This window comes from Leguminivora glycinivorella, chromosome 4, assembly GCF_023078275.1.
Source record: "Leguminivora glycinivorella isolate SPB_JAAS2020 chromosome 4, LegGlyc_1.1, whole genome shotgun sequence".
Lineage (NCBI taxonomy): Eukaryota > Metazoa > Arthropoda > Insecta > Lepidoptera > Tortricidae > Leguminivora > Leguminivora glycinivorella.
This window is the reverse complement of record NC_062974.1, coordinates 11,376,324-11,403,881: the sequence shown is the minus strand read 5'-3', so window position 1 is coordinate 11,403,881 and position 27,558 is coordinate 11,376,324. Positions and strand designations below refer to the sequence as shown.

The 27,558-nt window shown below is 38.4% G+C and overlaps 2 protein-coding genes across 5 annotated transcripts in view; one reads left to right on the top strand and one right to left on the bottom strand.

Annotated features, from left to right (window-relative positions):
• The window catches only part of LOC125225348 (adenylyl cyclase-associated protein 1), a 58,959-nt gene that overhangs the window by 29,391 nt on the left and 2,010 nt on the right, over positions 1 to 27,558 (top strand). For 2 of the 3 annotated variants that reach the window (XM_048129016.1, XM_048129019.1), the window contains exons 3-9: positions 9,467 to 9,552; positions 9,759 to 10,141; positions 13,343 to 13,489; positions 18,871 to 18,944; positions 19,083 to 19,595; positions 21,139 to 21,345; positions 26,716 to 26,859. In XM_048129016.1, the coding sequence (XP_047984973.1) occupies positions 9,467 to 9,552; positions 9,759 to 10,141; positions 13,343 to 13,489; positions 18,871 to 18,944; positions 19,083 to 19,595; positions 21,139 to 21,345; positions 26,716 to 26,859 (1,554 nt within the window). Of the gene's footprint in view, positions 1 to 9,466; positions 9,553 to 9,758; positions 10,142 to 13,342; positions 13,490 to 18,870; positions 19,044 to 19,082; positions 19,596 to 21,138; positions 21,346 to 26,715; positions 26,860 to 27,558 lie in introns of all 3 variants that reach the window. The other variant, XM_048129017.1, reaches the window with a different exon arrangement.
• LOC125225349 lies at positions 22,778 to 26,686 on the bottom strand. 2 transcript variants are annotated; one of them, XM_048129020.1, is made up of 7 exons: positions 25,876 to 26,516; positions 25,670 to 25,795; positions 25,079 to 25,295; positions 24,381 to 24,625; positions 23,921 to 24,127; positions 23,382 to 23,459; positions 22,778 to 23,072 (listed from the first exon to the last, which is right to left on the bottom strand). In XM_048129020.1, exons 1-7 carry the CDS (start codon positions 26,116 to 26,118, stop codon positions 22,926 to 22,928), a joined length of 1,263 nt encoding a protein of 420 aa, XP_047984977.1. In that variant the 5' UTR covers positions 26,119 to 26,516; the 3' UTR covers positions 22,778 to 22,925. The 2 variants fall into 2 exon arrangements, with proteins under 2 accessions (XP_047984977.1, XP_047984978.1); XM_048129021.1 differs by lacking the exons at positions 25,670 to 25,795; positions 25,876 to 26,516 and adding an exon at positions 26,544 to 26,686.

Here is a 27,558-nt window from a genome sequence, read left to right as displayed (position 1 = left end):
TCTGCCTATTTTTTGAAAAATGTCAGTCGGGTTGTAGCTTTATATTATATAGATAGAATAAAGGTTACGATAATTCTATTAACAAGAAGCTTCTTGTAATGCCAAAAAAATAAAAATTATCTTTACAATCTTAATCTTAGCGGTTACTATCACAGTATACTTCCTGTAACTTTTTTATACGTTGCCATTACTTTGTAGTTCTCGTAAAGAAATAAAAAGAATATTCTTGTAATGTAAACTCAACGAAGAGTTATATTTAAAAATATTAAGTTTGTATAAATATGTACGCATCGCTGTCAACTCTATTATTTGTATCGTAGCGAATGCCATCGCAGTATAGTTGATATGACTGTTTTATAAGTTGGTATTACTTTGCAGCTCTTGTAAATAATGACAATAATATTCTCGTAATGTATACTGGTGAACAAATAGTTCTGTTGAAAAAGTATTTAGTTAGTATAAATATGTGTTTCGTTTTTGTAACGAAACGCCATGTTTAAGTACCATTGTATATCTTAGTGAATGCTATAGCAGTATAGTTGATTTTACTTTGCGCCTCTTGTAAAAAATAACAATGATATTCTCGTAATATAAACCGAAAAATAATTGTTATAACAAAAATATTGTCCGCATAAATAAATGTTTTGCTTGTGTAACGAAACGCAATGTTTTGCGGCGTGGTCGGCGGCCATTTACGTGTCATGAGAGATCACGCGTGGACGCGGATCGCAATAGGTTATATTATTTATCGTTAAACGTACTCACTACGTATTATCCATTCGTTTGGTAGTTTCCATTTTAGGAAATGGATGAAGAGGTGCAAAAACTCTTGCAAGGATGGGAGATGGCAGAGTTGGCAAAAGCAGGTGAGTCACATACCGTACATGTAGAACTTAGTAGATAATTAGAATGGTGAGTAAAAAGGCATTTAATGTTGTATTCATTTTACATTGCATACAAATTCATACACCATTACGTGGGCAAAATCTAAATACTGAACTAATAAGGACTGTCCACGATAAAAAGTGGTCATACATAACATGATAAATCTTTCTTCCTGAATGCACATTTTGAAGCAATATTATATTTTGATAAATCTGTATACATAAAACTATATAATAATTAAAGCTATTCCTTATAATGCTTTAGTGTGTCTGAGGTTTCGCCGAATGTATACCATCAAGCATTTCATTTCTTGTACAGCGTTTTTTAACAAACTTCACACGCTTCCTGGCACAATTTTATAAATACTTATATTTTTATAAGCTGTTTTACACACATTAGAATGACATCTTAGCAGACAAAAAAATACTTTTTGAAACTCATTTCGACTTTTGGGAGTCAGGAAGACTTTCTACTCCAAGCACTGACAGTTGTTTTTGTATGGAGAGCCAAAAAGTGTCAAAAATTCGAATTCAGCAAAGTTAGAAAATCTCAGTACTTTCTTAATCTGATTACAATCAGAAAAATTATTACTATCGTAAAATCAGTATGTAATAGGGTATATTTTGGCTATTATAATTAAACATTAAAAAAATATTTTTGTCATTAAAACTGTTGTACTTAAAGACTGCAAGAAGACACTGTACAAAAAAATATTGTTATCATGAGATACATACTGCTAAAATTCATAGGCCACCTAAAGTTTATAATTTGTTTGTATTTTTATAATGTAGTTTAATATCTACAAATTATTTGACAAACATGCTGCTTATAAATTCTCATTATTCTCAAGATTTACCATGTTATATATGACCACTTTTTATCGTGGACAGTCTTTATATATATCTGAAGTGGACGTAGAATATTACTTAATGTAAAATTTATTCATAGAAATTTTAGTGTGCTACTCTGCGGCGGCGCCACCATAATGAAATTCAACTAATTATATGTTAAAATGATGTTCGTAAGACGTACAGTATGTACGTATAATTTTATGACTGTACCTATAGCGGGAAACGAAATAATGGGCTTTTATTGTGGCGCCGCTGCAGAGGATGCTCTGCAGCGGCGCCACTCAGTTCTCATAGATAGATATGACATCATCTACTTTTTCTCATGGAAATTGATGTACCAATGCTGTTTATTATGTACGTATTGAAAAAATCACTATAACTTAGTAAATTTATGTACTTTCAGTAATTCCGCATTCCGCCTGAACGGTATGAGCTAGTATGTAAGGAGGTGTACCTACGGGTAGGCGAGAGGGAGATATGTTCCTTCCCGCTCGCTCCCGCGCTCGGCGCGTTTCGTTCTAGGTTTCAATAATTATTATTAAATTTATGCCCCTGTTGTACACTTTGCTTTTTACTTCGATTGCGAGGAATTAATTATATTTTTCTCGGCAATTTACACCACAAAATTGTCGTAAAGCGAAAGAACATAATAGCTATATAATATAAGATAACCAATTCCCGCCAACTTTTTTTTCAACATGTGATCAGAGTTTCAGACGCTTGGTTTTTTGCCAAGTCAAAAATTTTTTAAACGATAAGTAATCGAATCCTATTTTATTTAATTTACTTAATTTAATGACAGAAAATACGGAATTCTAATAAATTATAGCAAAAATAAAATAACCTATCAAAGTTTTGTCACCTACACAATTTTATTGCTCAATAAAATTGTGCAATATGTTTTAACTGTTTGTCTCTTGAGACCGATTACCTTAGTCTTAGGCCGGCACGGCAACAGACAGTCTTAAAATTCATAATTTGATAAAGTCATAGGCTTCCCACAGACAGTCTTAAAAATTCATAATCTTAAAAAAAACTTGTATGCAATCTGACAGTTCAAACTGACACTGACAAGACACTGACAGATCTGTCAGTGTCAATTTGCATACAATTTTTTTTAAGATTATGAATTTTTAAGACTGTCTGTGGGAAGCCATAATCAGTACAAAAATCAGATCGAATGCACGGAGTTCCATACAATTTCGCGACCGTCCACACTAGGGCTTCCAATACCGGGATCCCGGTATCACGGGATCCCGGGATCCCGCCTTTTTTGGGCACATTTCAATACCTGTATTTAATTTAGTAATACCGGGATCCCGGTATTTTTAGTAACTACCAAATGAACGTAAATCACTCATCAAAAACGTTAAATTTCTGCATCACGATGGTTACTACACGCGTAAATCTTCTTCTTGCTCTCGTTTTTCGATTTGACACATTCTCTGTTTGGTGTTTTTGCAATATTTGTATGAAAATGGTTGTTTTTTCGATGATTAGCTAGATAAAGAATTAAAGATACGTGTCAAAAGCATTCATTGAGGAGGGTCGGCCGCGAACATTTTTTGACACATTTGTCGCACTTGTGAATTCGCACGTAAGTGTGACAGAGGAGCAACACATCAAACGTAGTTGCAACAGGACACAAATCCTCTGTAAACAAATCGCCTTGATGCATCTACATCATAGATATAACTTTTCAAAAAATTGGTTAATGCATACGAACTAACGTATACCGTAGCTACTCTATTTTTACTATGCGTGTGCGTTAGTGTGTTGAACTCTATCTAGCTCAAAACTTTGCCGTACATAACATTTCCTATACTTAGTACCGAAATTGGGAAATCACTCCTTAACTATCAAAATCAAGAAAAATACTTTTCTAATCCGTAAATTAAGTGTTCCTATTCCGCGGATAATCTTTTTGATTTTGATTATCATGGATTTCTGCAAAGTAATGTGTGATTCCATAGATTATTTCTTAATGTGATTTTTGATAATCTATGTCGGACAATTCAGCTTTTTTGGCTAATTGTTCAATGATTTGGCGGATTTATTTTATTAGTGCATTAGCGCCTCTAGCGCCACGAAATACAAAAATACCACTAAATTGTACCACAGATATTGATTACAATGTGTTTCTAAAAAAAAATCATCTCATGTTCTAATTTCAAAAGTCAATGATGAAACTATAATCGAGAAATGCTTAATGCTTGTTATTTAATAAAGTGATATTATAGTTAAACCTACAGCACAACTACACCATTAACACTGACTATAAAATGTAACACAGCATGAATGAGCCACAGCAGCTTCCTAGTATCACAGCCATACTAAAGAAGAGGCGATTGAGGTGGCTCGGGCATGTGTATCGAATGGAGCGGACTCGTTTGCCACGCTGGGAGATGTTGTAGATGCAAAAAGACCGGTCGGATGGCCAACGCTGCGCTTTAAAGATTGCGTGAAGCGTGACATGGTCACATTTGATATTCCATGCGACCCGTGGCAACGACTGGCCGAAGACCGAACCACGTGGCGCCGTGTTGTCCATGACGTTCAATCCAAGCACGACAATGCCTGGTTCTCCTCCTTGAATGATAAACGCATGAGGCGTCACGAGCAAGCCTCTAAACCCCGCTCATCTGGGGGAGCATACACCTGCCGTGTGTGCGGACGAGGGATCCTCTATCGAATTGGGCTGTACAGCCACAAACGTAAGTGTCGCAAGGATGCCGTTTGAACCATCTGGTTATATATGCAAAGGCTTGTTATTATTAAAATGTAAAATGTTCTATTCCGCACGAGCTTAAAGAGATCGATTTGGCAGAAAACATGGTTTGCTATAGCCGCGTCTTCTTGTGAAATGTCCGATATGGCGGCGATATCTAACTTACAGAATCACCTGAGTAGAGATCTGGCGCTCTTTCCCGTTTGCTTTTATACTGCGTACTTGGGACTGAGGACTCATAACAAAAATAAAGAGCACAGGGCGTAGCCCTTTGAACTATGTATACTTAAAAACAATAGAAGTTGAACGGACTTGGCCACATAAGTTTGCGAACCGTTTGGGTTGAAATCGAAACTTATGAAGTTGGAAATGTAATCGATTTGACACCTCACTAAGTCGGATTGGCAAGATTCCGCTGTAGTATATAACACGCACGAAAAGTAACGAGATTTTGAATAAAATTTGTTATTTTAAGCAAATTACTTGGTTTTTATATTTTCCCGATTTCAATACCGGGATCCCGGAATTGAAATCGCCAATACCGGAATGAATACCGGTATTGGATAAGGTCCGGTATTTGGAAGCCCTAGTCCACACACACTCTTGTTTTTTAAGATTATGAATTTTAAGACTGTCTGTTGCCGTGCCGGCCTAAGACTAAGGTAATCGGTCTCAAGAGACAAACAGTTAAAACATATTGCACAATTTTATTGAGCAATAAAATTGTGTAGGTGACAAAACTTTGATAGGTTATTTTATTTTTGCTATAATTTATTAGAATTCCGTATTTTCTGTCATTACATTAAGTAAATTAAATAAAATAGGATTCGATTACTTATCGTTTAAAAAATTTTTGACTTGGCAAAAAACCAAGCGTCTGAAACTCTGATCACATGTTGAAAAAAAAGTTGGCGGGAATTGGTTATCTTATGTACCTATTATGTTCTTTCGCTTTACGACAATTTCGTGGTTTAAATTGCCGAGAAAAATATAATTAATTCCTCGCAATCGAAGTAAAAAGCAAAGTGTACAACAGGGGCATAAATTTAATAATAATTATCGAAACCTAGAACGAAACGCGCCGAGCGCGGGAGCGAGCGGGAAGGAACATATCTCCCTCTCGCTTACCCGTAGGTACACCTCCTTACATACTAGCTCATACCGTTCAGGCGGAATGCGGAATTACTGAAAGTACATAAATTTACTAAAGTTATAGTGATTTTTTCAATACGTACATAATAAACAGCATTGGTACATCAATTTCCATGAGAAAAAAGTAGATGATGTCATATCTATCTATGAGAACTGAGTGGCGCCGCTGCAGAGCATCCTCTGCAGCGGCGCCACAATAAAAGCCCATTATTTCGTTTCCCGCTATAGGTACAGTCATAAAATTATACGTACATACTGTACGTCTTACGAACATCATTTTAACATATAATTAGTTGAATTTCATTATGGTGGCGCCGCCGCAGAGTAGCACACAAATTTTAATGTCTTTTTCAGATGATTTACAATGGTTGCAAGTTTCCTGTGACCCATGCCATACTGTGGAACAAAAGTGGAAAAAATCTGCAAAATATAAATTTTGGACGAAATGAAGGACGGTTCTATTAACACTGACGAATATATGAACAAAGTCTTGCACTAAGGATCGTTGAAATATATTTTTTAACAAATTATATAATTATTTTATTTACTTTCAGATAAACCAATTTTCACCGCTCATAGCATCCATTCCATATGCTGGGTGACCCAGGTTTCCGGATCCCAGTTTCAACTCTAGGCTTCTGTCTCTTGGAACTGGTCCTAGCAACCTGCATTTTTATCGGTAGGTACCTATGAATTTGTCTGTGCACTGTATAGACAACTAACATTTCTTGTAAATGTAAGAAAAGGTTTGTTGTCTATACAAGGTGGTACAGTAGGATTAAAGGCTGAACCACGCCAGATACGTGTACGTAGACGTGCGCGTAGCGTACGCGGTGTAAATGACGAATCCTCATTAGAGATTACACCGCTTGTGTGACGTGTTACCCGTGTGTGTCTAGCGGTGTATCATCTCTTTTGAAGATTCGTACTTTACAGCGCGCACGCCACGCACACGTCTACGTACACGTATCTGGCGTGGCTCGGCCTTTAATCCTACTGAACCACCTTGTATAGACAACAAACCTTTTTTTACATTTACAAGAAATGTTAGTTGTCTATACAGTGCACAGACAAATTCATAGGTACCGATAAAAATATAACACGTTAACGCAATTGTATATTTATTAGAGAGTACCATAAATGCAGTTGCTGTAACTAACTTTCTTGTTCTATCAACCATTTAATGAAGTTTACATAAATGAAGAGAATGTAATATATATCAGATGACTTGTATTCTTAACGATACCTATTATTGGCCTAACTAAAGTTTTATAACCTTTACAAGAATTTCTTGTGGAGTTTACATTATTTTGTTTATTTAGACACTCCATTTGTTATAAATACTGAATAATCTAGTAATACACACAATTTGACTGTGTGACCCTTACAATATTTTTATTTTATGATACGTAATGTATATATTACCTTTACAAGAATATATTGTCAAGGTCACATTTCATTTATTAAGCTCTGCAAGAAAATATTATTTATTTGTACGGTCCACGTGTTATGATTACTAAATATTCTAGTAATACATGCTATTTTAATGTGTAGCAATTACAAGATAACTAGTTCACTAAGCTCAACGCATTTAAACAGACTAGTTTAGTTATTTATACTATGTGAACAATTGTCCCAGAATTTACTAGATTTTCTCGTTCAGATTACACTATTCAGGTATCATGGACGAGACTTTTTTCTCCGTGTACCAACTATTAGCAGACATCGGCGGTACAATCTATACATGGAATCAGATCAAACTAACGCAGCAGCGATGTTGATAGCATCTAATGTGCAAGTGTTATTGTCGAACTTCTATCAAATTTTGATGTTTATAAAATAATATTTGCACAGCTTATGCTATGCAAATCGCTGCTATCATTTATCCTGTTTCTTATGCAATATAATTACATCTCGTATTCCTGGCACTATGACAGCATTTGGAAACTGGTCATTTCTACTCATTTTGACTCTACTTCTTCATATTTAGTTCGCCGAGCCCTGTGCTATATGCCGCAATATCGAAAGCCACAAATTTCGGGTGTCTTTCGATGTCATTTCAAATTAAATATGTTTTTATTGGAGCAAAAGAGAAGATGTCCGTATTTTGCGAATATCGATGTTCTAGGTAATCTCTATGACCTAGAACGTTACAGTATTAGGAGAAATAAAGCTTAAATTGTTTAGTTAAGCGCAATGTTCTCGTAAATGTATTGACAGCTTTGTTTAAACTGGCATTTTTTCCTGAATGATTGTCTTTTCAGCGCTTTCGATGGTGAAGCGCTTAGATAATTGAAATCTTTTAATCCATTAAAACACGTTGAGCGAAAAGTTGAAAGGTAAAGCTCCTACATTAGGTACTGAAAATATATTGAAAATGGTAATTCATATTCATATTTATTGATATTGCACATATACATTACACGTCAGAAACATTCATTAAACTAGGTAATTCTTATTGCTCTAAGAATTAACTTATAAAATTTATAAATGTGTTCTATATAATTTAAATACATTATCGCACTAAACATTACATTTCAAGGAATTCATTAATGTCATAGAAGGCATTATCAATAAGCCATTCAACGGAAGGTAAGGGTTGGCCGGGAGTCGGCTTGAATATTAATTCATATTTCACGCTACAAGTAAACCTTAGGGTGTCATCGCACCATCACCACATTCACCACATCACCAATCGATCGATCTATAGTTTCTACATACACAAATCTATCGTACTAACATACATTTTTATGTTTATATTTTTCTAAAATACTTAAAATTGTTCACGTCTCGAGGGACTTACGATCAGCCGATCTAAATATTACAGCATCTCATATTCTTATGTATTTTTACTTCGTAAAGTCGTAACCAGATATCGGAATATCGGGAGCGAAATTAAATTACGTAGGGTATCCCTATATCGATAAATTCAATTATCTTTGCTGCTCCCTTGGTCCTTAGAAGTTTGACTTGAATTAAATAGGTAACTATGTCAAATAAACTACATAGCTGCCTCTTGTGTTTTTTTTTATCCTAAAAAATTTTTTAAAGTTAACTAATTAATTCATCATCTTTTGCGTTATGTTACGAAGAGACCAGCTCCATTGTAAGAGAATTAAATTGAATAACATTGATATCCAGAGGGGCAATGCGGCCAGGCTTCTTGGCATCCTTCCAAATAATCACGACCAATTTCATTTAGGTATAAGTCTTTAATTTAAGTACTTTTTCTACTCCCGAACTGTTATTCGTCATTTACAGGGTCGTGCATAGATCTTTAAAACCCTACATAAAGGTCTATTCCCCAAAGCCAGCGTCCGCCGGCTTTCCGCGCATGCGCGCAGTATCGAAAAAACTGAAAACGCATTGTTTGGCTCTGTAACCATGGCAACGCCTTATAACGACACTGCGCGAGTGCGCGGAAAGGCTTTGGGCAGCCGAGCTGACAGTGCAAACCTTTGCGTCAAAATACAGGAAGCAGTGTGAATTTTATGAAAGTTATTCAAGAAAACTATTAAAAACTAAGTGCATGGTCGTAGAAAAAGTATTGTATGCAACGGTGTTTAACTGAGTCAAAAAATACTCGAGGCGTCTCAATAACAATTTTCGGCTTCGCCTCAAATTGTTACCCACGCCACTCGTCTTTTTTGACCTCCTTTAAACGCCTGTTGCATAAAATACTATTATAATGTTGTTTTCCACCTGTTTTTATTGTTCAATAATAAATAAAATATTATAAACATATCATTAGGTCCTCTAGACGACCCTTTCCCGGCATCTTTTCTGTCCAAATGTTGACAAACCATAATGTAGACATAATATTAGCTTTAACTTTTTTCTTTTGCCGCAGGGTCCGCTCCGGACGTATTTGGAGCTGTCCAAACAGATCGGCGGAGATGTCGCCACTCACGCCAACCTCGTCGGAAATGCTTTCCAGTAAGTTATTCATTATAATTAACTGAATTTCGTGTATTTTCTTTTATCTTGGTGTTTACCAATCAAAGCTCAGTAGACCAAATTCTAAATTCAAACAATAACTTTGACTTTGTTGTTTTGGAGACTTTGATTACCTATTAAACTAAACAAGAACTCCCAAAGTCCATCTAAGTTATTTCGAAATTTTACGCTTAATTTGTTCCCAGGGCTCAAATGCGCTACATCCAGCTAGCGGGCTCCCGCAGCAAGCCATCGCAGAGCGAAGAGATGCAACTGCTAGCGCCCACCAGCGAACAGATATCTGCGATCCAAGGATTCCGCGAGAAGAACCGCGCGTCGAAGCTGTTCAACCATCTGTCAGCCATCTCCGAGAGTATCCCCGCCCTGGGTTGGGTAGCGATTGCGCCGACGCCGGCGCCCTACGTGAAGGAGATGAACGACGCCGGGCAGTTCTACACGAACCGCGTGCTGAAGGAGTGGAAGGACAAGAACGTGAAGCACGTGGAGTGGTGCCGCGCCTGGGTGCAGCTGCTCACCGAGCTGCAGGCCTACGTCAAGCAGTACCACACCACCGGGCTTGTTTGGTCTGGTAAGTTGCTACTTATTTAAAATTATAGCGATATTTGAGGCTGCAGCGGCGCACACTTCACAAATTCATCATGTAACTCTGCTATATATCGTTGGGCGGATAGACTAGAGGCAGATCTCCGTGAAATCGGCGTCGGCGAGAGCTGGCGTGATATCGCTCTGGACCGAGTAAAGTAGTGTGGTTTATGTGTTGGATGCCAAGACTGATTTTCGGTCATCGCGCTAACCAAGTAACTAAGTATGTACATAACAATGCTACGTAATGAGATATGTAAATAAAATGGGCCATTTTTTTTCAAAGTTGTCCACCCCACTTTTTTTTTTGATTTGGAATTTTTTATGTGGATTCCACTCAGAATCGCGAGCTCTTTCAATTCTAAATTCTAATAGGAGAAAAAAAGTGTCCCATGTTTTTTTCCACATTCCGTTACCATATTTTCATTAATTTTGTATGGCGGTAACGGCGGTAACGAAAAAATGTAAGGAAATCTTGGGACATTGTTTCCTCCTATCAGGATCGAAAGACCTCGCGATTCTGAGTATTAACCGCGTAAAAAATACCCATGTTACAAAAAAAGTGGGGTGGACAACTTTGAAAAAAAAATGGCCCAAATAGACTTTCTGGTTTCCATACATTGTAACCCGCTCAAGGCGAGGGTGCCTCATTATCATTTGTCTCCTAATCTGTATTCCTAGCGATATCGCATAAGGCAAAAATTTATTGCACGTTTATATCGTCCGAAAAGAATGGCAGTAAAAATGAGAATTGCGTAGGACTTAGGTATCCCGAGCAAATTGCAAATGGGCCGGGAACACATTTCTGCCAAGAATGTAGTGATATTTGGATTATTTTTGAGAAATTCAAGAGATAGCTGCCATCATACTATACAAATATGAGGGTAGGCCTCAGCGTTAAGGTTTTATCGGTCTATTATGTTCGCGCTTATCCACTTTACCGTCTTCGTAGAGTTACACAAAGATGTTGTGATATCTTGATGGCCCAATCGTTTGTGCCGCACGATCTAATCCCAATAGAGTCGGTACTTAAATGCAGATAACGTAAGTTCAATATCGTAAAACCTTGAGCTTTACTATGTAGACTATCTTCTAGTGAAAATGTAATTTTAGGTAATCAGAGCTAACTAGGAAAACTACCTACCAGTTGGACATGATGTGGGCATGTCGGAAATTTTATAAAATATACCCAATGTGGAATGTAGATAGTGATATTTTACCTGTTTAGGTACATCAATTAACTCAGCTAGATTTTGCTTTCTTTTAGGCACTAGATTTATTTCAAAATAGAAAACGGTATAAGTTTTATGAATACGCTATTGTGAAATGTTCACATGAGAGGCATTGTGGTGTCTCTACACATTATTAATTTTGTATTCAGCGGTGACTATCCTCGCCTGCTGATTTATTATTCAGTGAACACTGAACAGTCGTTGGTTTGTGGTGGCCTCACAATTTGCCAGCTCTATTGATCCGTTGAGACAAGAGCATTGGTTATTGGTTTCATTATCTTGTTTCCTAAGAGAGAATTAATTTACTAAACAATTACTTGCTCAATTTTATCCTTTCCAATAACCGCGTAAAATTGTTGCTTTAATCGTGTTCAAACCCTTCCTTGTTTCCTCTTATAATTTAATTATTTGAAACGATATCGATAGCTTTCGCGGTCGCGCGGTGTACATATCTCTGTGTAGCCAAATTTAAGTTTTCCCTCTGACATCATTTAAATTTTAATGACGTATCAAATGTATCAATGGTATTAAATTGTCCGCTTTATTCAATTTCAATATAAATTGTGTATACGTAGTTTTAAACTATAATTCGGTTTGGCTTTAAAGTCGGTCGTTATTAATATGTAGGTACTAGTTGTGAAACAAGTTAATGGAAAACAAATTACCTACAATATTGTGTACAGATACACAAATGAATTTTAGCATTGATATTACGAACATTCGCCCTCTGGGGACTAAAATACATTGTGGTAGGCATGCAAAACACCTTTAAATTTTAAGCAGCGACGCATTATGAAGGGCGGACGACAGCGTAATGATACTAGCCTGAGTACAGTAAGTACTCTCGAGATTTTCAATGTAAAATTTACGATGTTCGCAAGTGTTAAATTTAGAGACGCCAAACATAGTTTAGTTTCCGAAATGGGGGTTTGTACTCTTAATTCTCATGTTTGTAAGTAAATAAGCAAGATTTTCTGCTAAAATATGTTATCCATTTAAAATTATGCCGCAGTATACACATAACCTCACAGTTTTGCCGCGTTATCGCATGTATACTCGCTGTAAAATTAATTACCTCCCATAATTAATACCCTAATGTATGCTCGTAGTGTCGGGCGAGGCGTTATTATTAGTCCGTTTAAGAAGGAAATTCTATTTTATAATATAATAGTTTCATGAATTATTAAATTATTGACTCGTACTGTAGCAGCGATGTTGTCCGTACGAATGTTTGGTATCCAACACATGAATTTCAAATTTGTATGATTGGTGTTTAAATCTTTTTCCGACCGAGAAATAGGCGAGCTGAGCTGTAGATATTTTATTGACTACACGCAGTCACGGTCCGTTTGGATCCGAATAATAATCCCATTACAGTCAGCGCTGCTTGTGCTAAAAAAATGCGGACCAGGTTATCCAAGTGCTCAGATAATGTTGCTGGCTCTTCCGAATGCAAATCGAGCTCAATTTGTAAGTGAAAATAAACTTTTATTTTCCTTTTACTGATCATATTCGAGTATTCCAGTTTGAAATTAATTAAGGGACTTCTTGGGGTATCCGCCAGATTTCGGGTGCTTGTAGGTTCCATACTGTCCTAAAAGCAAAGTGAAAACCGAATGATTTTGAAAAAGGAACGTTCAGGTACGATACATACCTATTACATACCCCTGTATTTCCAAGTGGTAGGCAGAGCACATACAACCACTCAACTCAAGTTTCAGCGACACTTAGTAATTAAGGGATCGAAAAAAAAAACGAAATCATGATACTATTCAGCAATTGATACTGAAGTAGGTATTACATTTACTTAGTTCTTTTGCCATGGCGCTTTTCGGCTGAGTATACCTATAAGGCATCAGCTTTTAAATTGATCTAAAATGTATGAGAGTCTCGTATCGTTGCCCATACTAAATAGGCTATAGTCGCTGGAGCTTAATATAACATAATTTATACAGGCAAGGGAGCGGGCGCGCCGCCGCCGCCGCCCGGGGGCATGCCGCCGCCGCCGCCCGTGCTGCCCGCCGCCGACTTCTCCAACCTGTCCGTGGACGACCGCAGCGCGCTCTTCGCCGAGATCAACCAGGGCGAGAACATCACTAGCAGTCAGTATTCGTCACCTTAAACCTAGTATTCGTCACTATATACTCGTACTCGCTCGTTGACTAGGATCTTCCGTAATAGTGTGCGGCCGCTTGGCGTTTGCCACATACATGTACCAAACACCACCGAACAGAAAACAGGAATCCCCACGCGTGTGTGCCCGAACCCGAACGTGTCTGTTTGTTGAACACCCCTTTGATTTATGAAACAACCTACACTGATGTCACTAGCAAACACCAAACAGAACAGGCAAACACCTCTCCAGAAGTTCGTGTTAGTACTATTAAGGTCCGTAAGGTAACCTGGCTAGATTCCTACTATTTAAACAAATGCCGCTTAAGGTGGCTCGCTTTCCATACAAAAAACATCTACCATTTATTTAGTCACCGCACACTACAACTAAATAAAAATATGCGCATACATCTACTATACATTATCCATCGTCGCAGTATTGAACGAAATACATTGTTTCATACAGAAATCATGGACAAATCCATGTGAATTTTTTATTAATTTTACGAAAATGTGTGTGCCAAATTTTTTGTACAGACACAGAGCCGTCATATTTCGCGCATTTTTAGTTGACATTGTCATCAGTGACACTTGGCTCTTGACAAGTAATTATTTAAAGATATTGGTTTACTTAACTCAAGCAGACTCAGAAATAATGACGCATTTTGTCAATAAAGATACATATCGTGTATTTCGACACTGCTAGTGTAAATCGAAATGGCGTCTCGGTCAAATGCATTGACTATGAAACAGGAGATCTCGAGTTCGATTCCGGGCTCTTTTTTAATAATTTGACTTTTTTTGGATTTATTAAGTTTTATTTTTATTTTTTAATAGAATAAATATTCTATTAAAAAAGACTCTTACTATATTTCTTTCCTATTTTTTATTTTCATACAAAAATACATTACAATCTTTATTATGCCTTTGTTGATAAAATAAAATATTACACGTCAGGTCAGGTACATAGGTCATAGTGTGGCATAGTATTAGTAATTTAGTAATGTGCTGACTTCCTTACTGAGCTAGTTGACCTATGTTATTGTTGTGTGAATGTTTTTCTTCAACAACTAAATAGTTATATATATGAATATGTATGTAGGTATGTGAGTAGCTTTTGCACATTGTAATTTTTCCTCAGTCACCCGTTGAGCTCAGAGACCACGAACGCTGTAGTGTTCGAAACGTCGGGATAAATTGTAAATTCATTATACACGATTTAATCCGTTTTCATAGTTTTTATTTCATGAGTAACTATCGCGGTAACTGAAGACAATATTAACTAAATGGTTACAAATAATAATTATCATCAATATAATCTGGTCCAGGCAGGCAATTATGGTCGCGCGATTAATGATAAAACATCTGGCCGTCCCTATAATCGTATAATCGCACTTACTAATAGTGCGACAGGGACGGCCTGATATTTTATCGTCTATCGCGCGACCATGCTTCCCGTGCTGTACTAGCTTTAGCCCGCGGCTTCGCTTGCGTTAGAAAGAGACAAAAGTAGCATATGTCACTCTCCATCCCTTCAACTATCTCCACTTAAAAAACATGTCAATCCGTCGCTCCGTTTGGCCGTGAAAGACGGACAAATAAACAAACACAAATTATCTTTGGTGAAACAACGAATTCTTCCACTTCAGATTATAGAGTAACCAGCTTTTCCCATTTATAATAAACTAGCTTTTGACCGCGGCTTCGCTCGCGTAAGAAAGAGACAAAAAGTAGCCTATGTCACTCTCCATCCCTTCAACTATCTCCACTTAAAAAACATGTCAATCCGTCGCTCCGTTTGGCCGTGAAAGACGGACAAACAAACAAACACAAATTATCTTTGGTGAAACAACGAATTCTTCCACTTCAGATTATAGAGTAACCAGCTTTTCCCATTTATAATAAACTAGCTTTTGACCGCGGCTTCGCTCGCGTAAGAAAGAGACAAAAAGTAGCCTATGTCACTCTCCATCCCTTCAACTAAATCCCCTTAAATAATCACGTCAATTCGTCGCTCCGGTTTTGCCGTGAAAGACGGACAAACAAACAGACACACACCCTTTCCCATTTGTAATATTAGTATGGATTTGACATTATTATTTATATTTAAATAATTATATATGTATAGCCCAATTTCGTCGGTAACAGCGTGTTATGTAATGGCGTCGTTGGGGAACAATCGTCTGTCACGCCGTGAAGGTGCGTTCGATTCCCAGGATTATATAAACTTTTTGTATTTTTTTGGATATAAATTTCGTTTTTTTTATTGACTGAGCAAGAATGGAGAGCCGAAGGTATCAATTTTGTCTTAGAGAACATATTGATTTTTTGATTTTCTATTTATTAAGTTGAGATATAAAACACAACTTTTAATACCCTCGCTAAATATAATATTTTATCGAAATCACTCCTTAGATAAAAAAAGTCCACTTGTTTTTAAAGCATTACGTTACTCAGTTAACTATTGCATTTTCATTTACTAATTTAAGATTTCAAAAGCGATTTGAATACCCTTGCTCCATCAAAAATAAACAATTAGAAAAAAAAATCATTCGGATCGTAGTTTAGAAACTAAAATTTATCTATACTTTTTGGATTTTTTTAAAAATATCAGATTAGGATAATTATGTTAGAAATTCTGAGTTCGACGAACAAAAAATAGTGTCACATAGTGTTGTGTTCCTGCCGGTGAGTAAGGCTGCCAGAGCTCAACGAGGGTGCGGGGTGCTGACGACGGGAGGACTTACGGAACTAATTTGTTCCGTCTATTGTCCTTTGAGTCGTCGGCAACCCAAACCCTCCTTTGAACTTGTACACTCCTTTTTGCTGTGCATACGCAGCAAAGGGGAGTGTACAAGTTTCTAATGGGGCGGCAACGCGCAAGCGACACTCTTCGAGTTGCAGGCGTCCATAGGTTACGGTGACCGCTTTCCATCAGGCGGACCGTATGCTTGTTTGCCACCGACGTAGTATTTAAAAAAAAAAAAGAGAAAAAGTCCTGGATTCGAACCCAGTACTTCCATGCAAATCATGCGATGGCACGTATTTACCGCAAGGCTATTTAAACAAGCTGTCGCCGCGTGAAATTTAATATTAATAGTAATGGTAATTTGCAGATTAACGCCATCTAACGCAGCCTGAGCTTCGGGTAACCTAGGCGAGCCACCTTAAATACCTGTTCCTCAACCAATGTCAGTGTGACCTTGGTCGCCAGAAGCTTTTGGTTCATCACCTTGGCACCGTGTTCTTTATCGAAGCAGCAATCTATCGACTAATTTCTTGTTTTAAGAAGGCTTTCATGTGAAAAATTGTGAAATCGCAACCGAGCGCTTAATCATACCGTGTGTGGTATCAAATTAAAGAGCTTTCCGAGTAGTTTACAAATATAGAACATATTATAGGACTTTTTCTACTTGGTCTAACAAAATATGAGAAAATGTCCAGAAGTGGCAATAATTGTGATGTCCCGGGAAGGCTCGGTTTTGTAAAATTGTCAAAAATATATAATATACATTTATAATCACTAAGGCATAAGAACAATTTTAGTAAACGTTGCAGATTAATTTTGTACGAAAATAACTCCGATGTGATGTAGATTTTCAAAGAAATTGTCACTCAATTTTAGGTAATTTCTGAACAAAATTGATATCGTCTTAGCCTTGTTTACTCTTTTTAAAAACCTTATAATAAAAATGTAGTCTGAGAAATTTGTGGTACAGGATATACGTATTATAAATTTACCAGTTTCAGTATTCCAAATTGTCCAATTTTTACAAATAAGATCGACTAATCCGGCGCTATATGCGGGTTTTCCTATAATAATATGTGCATCAGAGAAAAATTCATAATTAATTTAGTGAGTTACTTTTCTAAAATTCAGTCTGATAAGCATCTAGATAATAAGATGTTCTAATTGAAACTTGAATTAAATATATCTATTGGATAACGGAAAGTGTAGTATTTCACCGACTAAAACTATCAAATTTACATTATTTTGACGTTTTTCTCGAAAGCAGCCTTAATTTCTGTCAATTAACCGTAACCGTAAATTCTCTAAAATAGAGAATAACACTCTTGCACATGTATTTTTGATTGAACAATGGACGCGGTGTGTTACTGAATTGCCTCTCTGATGTGCCACCGCTTTTAAGCAACGGAAAATTAAATTCGGGAAATTCACGCATGACATATCACAAATGGATGCGCTCTAGTGCGATACACGAGTTTGTTGAAAATTGCATTTAGCCATGATGACGTATTTACCTACTTATTCAATAATAATCATATGTGAGTGTGTTTAGTAAAACGTCGGTTACCACTGAGACGGCATTTGCTTGAATTTTTATGTGAATAAACTGACAAAACGGCTTTATAACAATCGACAAAGTAGGAAGTTTTCCCGTGCACACTAACATATTATCATATATTTATCTAATATAAGAAATCTAAAACGATCATAGACTGACATTTGAGTAGTCCCTAATCAGTAGGTAATGTTCGTAAAAGATACGATCTATTTTATTTGTATACATGTAAATGTGTAATTGTATGGGCCACATATTTGCTATACGTTCCCTGCCAGCGCGGTCCAGAGTTCCGCCATTTTGCGGCAATTCCTTGTTACCTACATCAAAGGAAACTTTACTTAGTTTTCTCCGTCGTTTGGCAACTAGCTCTCGGATTGTCTTGGGATTGGCCGCGTGTGTTGTTTCGTTATTAACTTCTTATACGTAGTTGCTGAACTAACAAGCGAAGTAGTCTTTGAAGCTTTTTCTGCTACATTGATTTTGTTGTGTTTCGCGATCTAATAATAGATGATTGTATCTGATCCTGTCATGATGTAATGTGATTTCGATTACGTTCTCGGAATCCGAAATGAACGTGGCTATTTTTACGGGCTTGCTTATCGTACCTATTATTTTGTGATTCATATAGGATGAGATTCATATAGGTAATATAAAGCAGACTTCACTGTTTAGTCATGTTCAGTACATATAGTCATGTACATATTTTTTAGATAACTTTTATTACGGACACATAAAAAGTATTTAGTCACTTTCCATCATCCATCGGATATAGCGCCATCTCTCGGTTCTATGTGACGTCTACGACGTTACTCTCACAATTGAATTGAAGACCTCGGATATACAACGGAACAAATAATACACAATTTCTAATTAGTCGTGTATTTGACATAGCACATAAAACTACCTGAGCATATCTGACCCTGATCAGAATATCATATAATATATCCTATGGTTGATTGGTAGAGAATGCCTTAAGGCATTAAATCCGCCATTTGTACTTTTTTCAATTGTGCAATAAAGTTTAAATAAATAAATATCTAACCTATTGTTTGTACTTTGAACAGGTCTCCGCAAGGTGACATCGGACATGCAGACGCACAAGAACCCCTCGCTGCGCCAGGGCCCGGCGCCGTTCAAGGCCGCCTCGCACACGCCCAGCAAGGCGCTGCCGCAGCCCGGAGCCGGCGCTGTTGACAAGCCGCCCGTGTTCGCCCGCGACGGCAAGAAGTGGCTCATTGTGAGTATTATACTACCAGCTAGAGTGGCACCGTTCAAGGCCGCCTCGCACACGCCCAGCAAGGCGCTGCCGCAGCCCGGAGCCGGCGCTGTTGACAAGCCGCCCGTGTTCGCCCGCGACGGCAAGAAGTGGCTCATTGTGAGTATTATACTACCAGCTAGAGTGGCACCGTTCAAGGCCGCCTCGCACACGCCCAGCAAGGCGCTGCCGCAGCCCGGAGCCGGCGCTGTTGACAAGCCGCCCGTGTTCGCCCGCGACGGCAAGAAGTGGCTCATTGTGAGTATTATACTACCAGCTAGAGTGGCACCGTTCAAGGCCGCCTCGCACACGCCCAGCAAGGCGCTGCCGCAGCCCGGAGCCGGCGCTGTTGACAAGCCGCCCGTGTTCGCCCGCGACGGCAAGAAGTGGCTCATTGTGAGTATTATACTACCAGCTAGAGTGGCACCGTTCAAGGCCGCCTCGCACACGCCCAGCAAGGCGCTGCCGCAGCCCGGAGCCGGCGCTGTTGACAAGCCGCCCGTGTTCGCCCGCGACGGCAAGAAGTGGCTCATTGTGAGTATTATACTACCAGCTAAGTGGCACCGTTCAAGGCCGCCTCGCACACGCCCAGCAAGGCGCTGCCGCAGCCCGGAGCCGGCGCTGTTGACAAACCGCCCGTGTTCGCCCGCGACGGCAAGAAGTGGCTCATTGTGAGTATTATACTACCAGCTAAAGTGGCACCGTTCAAGGCCGCCTCGCACACGCCCAGCAAGGCGCTGCCGCAGCCCGGAGCCGGCGCCGTTGACAAACCGCCCGTGTTCGCCCGCGACGGCAAGAAGGGGCTCATCGTGAGTATCTACTGAATTCCACTCGTAGATTGTACGTACCTATTTCCAAACAGAAAAAAATCTTGTCACTTTCCACTAGGTCACATTTAATCTGCGTCTAAATGGGGACATCAAATAGAGAATGGAATAATATTTTTTAGGCACTAATCACCTTCAAAAGAAATCTAAAACCTCCAGATTTGTAATAAATTAATTGATGTCTAGATTGAATCCCAGCTTACTATGGAATTCCATTTTACTAGCTAGATTATTACCACCTCAAAGAAAACCGCAGCCCTTTATACGTAGAGTTTAATTAGTACTTAAAGTCGCGCAATCTACAGTGTTTCATATTATGAATAGACATATTGTATGTATGTAATGTTGGTAAGTAAGACTGCCAGAGCTAATGAAAATGTGCACGTTGTTGTTATCATATACACTTAACGTTGTTCGTTAACATCAACCTGCAATGATTTTACTCTTTGACCGCTAAAAGGGCCGTCTTCTGTCGTATCGACGGCAATGACCACTTAAAATATTATGACGGACGTTGTCAAATCGTCCTACGGTCAGTTAAGTTTTATATTCTCTCTTTTAACACGAAAGGAAAAGCGTTCAATATGTGATATAATCCCTCATTTTATGTCTCATTTATAAAACCCTACAGCCATCCAAAACTGCCTCGCTTCCGTGTGATTCAGTCATTTCAGGGAAAGGAGATCAACGTGGCATTACCAATCGGCATGTGTTCTCAATAACATGCTAGCTTGAAGTGCTCACAACATACATTCAACTATCTTATATCTAAACATCACTATGTGTCATATACGAGAAAGCTGTCCTTAGTGAAAAAAGAACAAATCAAAAAATATTCAATAAAATAATTTGATTTGTTCCCTAGTTGTATTATTGATGTAATTTTATTTTTATTTTATTGCTTTATTATGGTTTACTTATTTGATGATTATTTTCTTATTATTATGTTGTGACGATCTTTTTGTGAATTGGTGCTATTTTTAAGTTGAAATAACATGTAATTTTCATAAAGAAATAAATATAATCTAATCTAATCTAGGTATATTAACCCTAAAATTCAGCATCGAATACATTGTAAGTCTGACATCCAGCGCGCGCAAAATCTATCGTAAAACATATCTAATTGTTACAATAAAGATGTACTCCGGAACATCTGGATGTTTGGCCGTCGCAATTTGTTCGATGTTGACTGTACTATGGATTTATTGTGTCGTAACCGAGTAATTAACACGTATTTTTTGTCTGAACAGGAATACCAGAAGGGCAACGCCAACCTGGTGGTGGAAAACGCTGAGATGAACAACGTGGTGTACATGTTCCGGTGCCGCGACTCCGCGCTCACGGTGCGCGGCAAAGTGAACGGAGTCGTGCTCGACTCGTGCACCAAGTGCGCCGTCGTGTTCGACAACCTCGTCTCCAGCGTGGAGTTCGTCAACTGCCAGTCCGTGCAGATGCAGGTCAGTGAATAACATTTACCTTTTCCACGCCAAAGACGTATTGGCAGCGAAGATTCAACGCCAATGCCCGATTTATCGGTGGCACATCACACAGATAGATTTACGTGCGTGCTTATAAAGTTGAAATTTAGTTTTGATATTACGAAGACTTGACACCCTATTAACAGCTTTTGTGTTCGACATAACATCGAAACGTTTAAAATGTAGTCACAATTTTTTTCGGCAAAAAATGCTTCTAGCAACTAATATACACATAAACAAGACATAGACAAGATGTTTAGAACGCCTAGAGTCGGACCAAGCTACGGGTAAGTAGAAGTACCTACAGTACCTAAAGTTTGTAGATTTACGTACTTATTCAGCCAACAAAGTTGTGTATAAGGTACCTACTACTAGTACATACTCTACGTATACAATAATAATTTGGTGATGCCATCATATTGACACACCCGCCAAGCCTACTTACCTGAATTCGATCGCGTTATGACTCTTGGGACTTGTGTGAAATTACAATGTTTAACATAAATATGCATGTCATTGGGTACTGAATTTGAATACATGTGTACAGTCGAGTTCATAATTATGTGTACACTTTTTCACCTTATTGCAATGAGTTAAGGTGACGAAATGTACACATATTTATGAACTCGACTGTACAATCACACCTGTATTACATAAAGGAGTAGATAGAGCACATGAGACTACTCAAGTTTCAGTGCCATTCCTGGCAAATACGGGGTTGAATGAAAACAAAATTGTTGCTGTTGTTGTGAATTAGAATATATAAAAATATGTTTTTTTTTGTGTAAATAAAAATATTAAAAACCTTTATAAAAGCTACTTTACACGAAAACTGATGTATAAATAGCAAAAATGTATTTTCACAATGTATTTTCTCTGTAGTTTTAAGAATGGTTCTGGTTAAAAATGTGAACCATCATGTCAAGAGGTTGGAGTGTACTCTTTGCAGATTCTCTTGCAGATTGCACTAGCTCTAATGTGTTATTTCGTGGCGAGGTCAGGGAGTTGTGCTGATGACCACAAGTCTTGTCAACGCTAATGATGCCGCGACGCTTTCATTCTTGTAAACATTACATAAAGCACAGTGGATTCAGCGCGAACGAGTGCAGCCAATAATATGAGAAAATGGGTATGTAGCGAAAAGCGACTACGGACGAACAACCGAAACCCGTTGGATCATTGGCATGAGAGTTCTTTAAATACTTATTTTAGTGGCATAAAATGGAGTAGTGGCAGACTGAAAAAATAAATTGAAATAACTGAACGAGTGTTAGTGAAGGTCTCTGTTTCGGTTTGGGCAAAAATGCTATGTTTTGTCTCTCATATCAAATTTTATTACAACGAGTAGTAATACTTAGTACAACGAGTAGGTGGGCGCCGAGCCTTATATTTTTCAGAGTGGCTACTTTAGGACGTGCCTTCGGCGTTCACGCTTCTTTTTCGTGATTCAAAAGAAAGCTAACTCGCTGACTTTAGAGCCATTATAAAAATATCGGAGCGTCCAAGCAAAACACGATAAAAAGAAAAACATTTAATAATAAATTTGAAAGTGTCAAAAGCTAACTCTTGGGGCAGTCGCTAGAGTCGTTGTGGTGTTGGTGCGCGTCCTGCAGCGCGAACAGCTGGCTGCTGGTCTCCTCCAGGAGGAGCGGCAGCTCCGGCCGCTTGCAGGCCTCTTGCGACTCGCACACTGACGGCTCCGTATCCTGCGGATTGTAGTATGGTTAGTTTGACTTCACGCTCATTATGAAGAATTTTGACTTTTGACCTGTTTTCTTGCCTGTCGCAATGTATGCGCATATAATAGAGATTTGAAGACTGGTCAATGTACAAAATTAGTAAGCATTTTGTTGGAGAAGTAAAATTCTGGAGCATTTCGAGATATATGAGTGACCTTCTGCAGAATATTCGGCAACTATCCAATATTTAACTAGTACGAAAATCTGTTATTCTATGTATATCTTTATATCATTTCTGAAAAACATAAAAGGGGTAGCAATACAAGATTGGTTTACCTCGTAGCAGTTCCCGTAATATTGGTCGTTGTAGTCGTGACATGGGTAGTCCCCTGAACAATCCGTTATTTCAGGCTCCTGAAACAAAAATACTTATTTATTTATATTTACACTTTCACACTGCTTTCCAGGCTTTCTAACACTGGGCAGTCTTTGGCCCTTATTTCAAAAAAAGCATCTTGTTTCGCCATCGTTGACGTGGTTTGTCAGATCCTCGTTTTGGCTGGTTTGCCACTAAAGTCACTCTAAACCTATGTCCTAAGTGAACTAGAAGCGTTTAGTCGTGTCGTGTTACACACTAATACGCAAATACAAAATACAAAATCATTTATTCAGCAAATAGGCCACGGGGGCACTTTTACATGCAAATTTATTCATTATTCCTATTCTATTTTAACCGGATAAACTAAGTTACAACGATTTAATAGAGCAGATTGCCCAGTAAATGTCATAATATAATATAATTGAGACGTTTAACAAAACAATTAGTTCCGTCCTCGATATGGCGATGGCAATAAGTTTTATTAGTAGTGCTGTACCCGATAGTAGTGCTTGTAAAGTCCTGGCTGCTCCCATTCGGTGTTGTACTCATCCACGGCGGTGTCGGTATCGGAATCAAGCGGCCGCGAGGCGCTGATGTCCTCTGATGTTTCGTCCCGGTCCCGCCGCATGATGTATCGGTGGTCCTTCATTACCATGTTGAGCGCCTTTTGCCAGCTCTCCAAAAGCTTCTTGATGTTTGCCATCTGAAATATAATACAAGATTATAGAAAGGTCCGGATAACAAATATAATAATATCGCAGATCATAGAAGAGCAACTTGATGTGAAAAGCACTTCACAAAATACAAAGCCCTGAGATATTTACCGGTGAGATGTTACTTTGCAAAGGAAAAAAAGTGACATGACAACCATACTTGTGGAAATCTTTCGCATCAGACGAAGCTTTAGATTTAGAGATTTTCCATTAGGTGATATTAAATCTCGGAATATTTTTTACCTTTTTCTTTAACAACGCGTGTCTGCTAGCTCGCCGGATTCGCTTCAGCTTAATGTAGTGCTTGAGATACGCCACTTTGTAGACGTTGGTGACTTCAATGATCTTGATTTGGCAGTCCTTCTCGACCTCCGCCTCACTCACCGACGAGTATTCGCTCTTGCCGGACACTGGATCCTCTCTTGGGTCGTCTATGCTTTCAGTTGCTCCCTCTGCTAGTTTACTTTTGTCGAATGCCAGGAGTTCCACTAAGGAAAGAAGAAGTTACATTATAGGAGCGCCTAAGCAGTCTTAATATTTAATCACTTTCTTTCAGACTAGTCTCAATTACAGATGATGCCAAACGATTATCAGCTAATAGAGGTACGTATTTAATTTAATGTGGGGTAGGTAAGACTCGTTTTCGACACTTATTTTATTACATCTTCATTTAATAACTAGTCCAGTATGTGCCTTTAGTTTACGAATAACTTCACTTAGCGGTTCAGTTGATAGTCAGTTGAATAGTTTCACAAAAAAACAATAATATTACTCAAGGTCTTGTTTGCTGTTGTGATGGTCCAAACTGCCTCTCGGCGATGAAGGTGTCGAGCAGCTTGCACAGAGCGTGGTCGTCGGCCACGAGTCTAGTAGGTTAGGTACTCTATGGTTTTCGGTCGGAACGGATAACAGACAGTTGAAGAGTTCCATAAAATAATTACTTAAGTGGAGGTCTTGTTCGGCATTGTGATGTTCCAAATGGTGCGGTTTCTCGACGGCGAAGGTGTCTAGCAGCTTGCGCAGCGCCTGGTCGTCGGCCACGAGCGCCTGCACGCGCGCGCGCATGTCGCGCAGCCGCGCCGCCTCGCGCTCCTGCAGCGCCAGCAGCTCCGTGCACTCCGTCTCGCGGACCACCTGCTTCGTCTTCACCATCGCGATCTATTCCGTTCACAACACTTTTGAATGACTCATGTTGACCGGGATATAGACCGTAATTACCTTTTTGATATCGGGAATATCGGGAGCTCGATAAAAATCAAAACGGTAATTGCGGTCTATCTCCCGGTCAATATAAGCCTGTGTCTAGATATATCTAAGCATCAGGTTGGGTTTTTATGAAACAATGCTACGGATGCACACGGTACTACAATCTATTTCATATTTAGTTGACCAATCAGTTCTTGTTTATGATTGATCTTATCTTGTGTATCATATCATATGTTTACCTTTACGAGCATGGGGAAATACGAGGAAGTAAATCAGTCAATCAATGTACTCGGACCTAAACTACCATTCGTTACGGAACTCTATACCTCTAAAACTAAATCTTCGAGCTCTATTTGCTTTATCCTCAGACGTTCTTTGGAAGTATTGTAGACACTGCTCACAAACTTGTACAGATATAATCCGGACGGAAAATATTTGACGCTAAATACTAACTGCAAATAACAAAATAAAATTACTGAGTAAGTTCGAATGACGATGCCTTTCATGTTGCGTATTTAAGTGAGTAACTTACCGCGTTAAAAATAGTAAATTTTATATATAATTTGTAGAGGGATGTTATACAAAGCTGTAAAAAGGGAATCCCATAGTGATCTATTACATGGTCCCAGTAACTGTCGTGCGCGACCTGCGGTGGGTGGTGCACCAGCGCTCGCCTGTTCAGCAGCCGGCTCGTGAACACCGCGAGCGACACTGACGCCACCATTATCACAAAACGTTTCGTGATTCTCATCACTTTCAGCTCCCTCCTACCCATGCATATTGATGTGAAAGTTGGAAAATACAAATGTAAACAATATCGTCAGAAACTTTGAATGGGTGACAATGACACGACGCTGTCACGTCGCGACTTCTGTGCAGAGTTCTATCTTTGAATTGTTAATTAAATGTCACGATCATCTGAAAAGTTTAGATACGGTTGTTTATTATTAACGCATGGCTGTTGACTTCTAACTTGTTGTTTCGTTCATATTCTGTGTTGTTTCTATTTTTGATGAAATGAGTGGTTCATTAGAATGTAAGTCAATTAGCGTGACGCGAATAAAGCAAAAAATAAAACTCTTAGTCAGTTCGAAAAGAGAATGGTCGCGCCAAATGTATAGGAACAATGTTACACTCTGTGAGTTCTGTGACTCTTCTCTTTCTATCGAACCTTAAAATATGACGCTATTGTATTATTACCTTTCCGAAATTCCGAAAAGTTAATTCCAATGGCCGCCGCTGCCATTTAATGTTTGAGACGCCCATAAGATATTTGTGACCACCAGCCCACACGCACTTTGCCAATAGCTAATTAATTACATAAACAATATCCCATTCATGAATGATCTATTAATAAGATATTGTTTGTCAGGTTCTGGGCAAGGTGCCGACCATCTCCGTGGACAAGACGGACGGCTGCCAGATCTACCTCTCCAAAGACGCGCTCGACGTCGAGATCGTCAGCTCCAAGTCTTCTGAGATGAACGTGCTCGTACCGAAGGGCAACGGCGACTACGTAAGTGATCCATATTTTATAAACTGTCGTATTAACTTGTGTAACTACTAGCCCCGATGCAGAAGAGTTCGTCTAGTACTACATATATATTTTGTTTATTCTAATAACATTCACACATGTAGGTATATCAAGACCCAGTAGTAAGAATTGTAAAATTAATTACGCTAATATAGTTTATTTTGATTGTGAAATAAATTTGCATGTGACTTATATTGTTGTTAAAAAAATCTTTAAAAAATGTTGTCTTAATCACGTTCTCCTTTCCTATAGCAGTTCTGCATGCATAGGCTTTAAGGCCTTTAAGATTTGTTTTTAGTTTATTAGCAGAACTTAATTACTTTCTTTGGGCCGCCTTACATCAGTCATGTATCATGTATATAATACCCATCGATAAAAGATAAAATAAAAACCGTCATTTTTTCCTTTCAGTATCAATGATATTTCTTGTATTTAGATTGAGTTATTGATACTGCCATAAAAAATAAACTAGATTAGTATTAGTATTAAACATTAATGATTTTTGAACTAAGACATTATTTTTGTACAAAAAGGAGAACCTCAAAAAATGGTCTGATTAGACGAAAACATATGCATCGGGGCTAGTAGTGATAAAGTGACCAAACATAAGAATATAACCAATTATTGTCCAGTATTTTTTTTATGAAGGGGGTTCATCTTTTCAGTAGGTAACAAACACAT

Bases quoted from the DNA above. Each gene is read 5' to 3' on its own strand.
- LOC125225349 (XM_048129020.1), bottom strand. From the start codon at position 26,118: ATGGGTAGGAGGGAGCTGAAAGTGATGAGAATCACGAAACGTTTTGTG. The intron at 25,296-25,669 runs GTATAGAGTTCC...TGAACGGAATAG, and splicing joins TCGAAGATTTAGTTTTAGAG to ATCGCGATGGTGAAGACGAA. The intron at 24,128-24,380 runs GTAAAAAATATT...ATTATATTTCAG, and splicing joins ACGCGTTGTTAAAGAAAAAG to ATGGCAAACATCAAGAAGCT.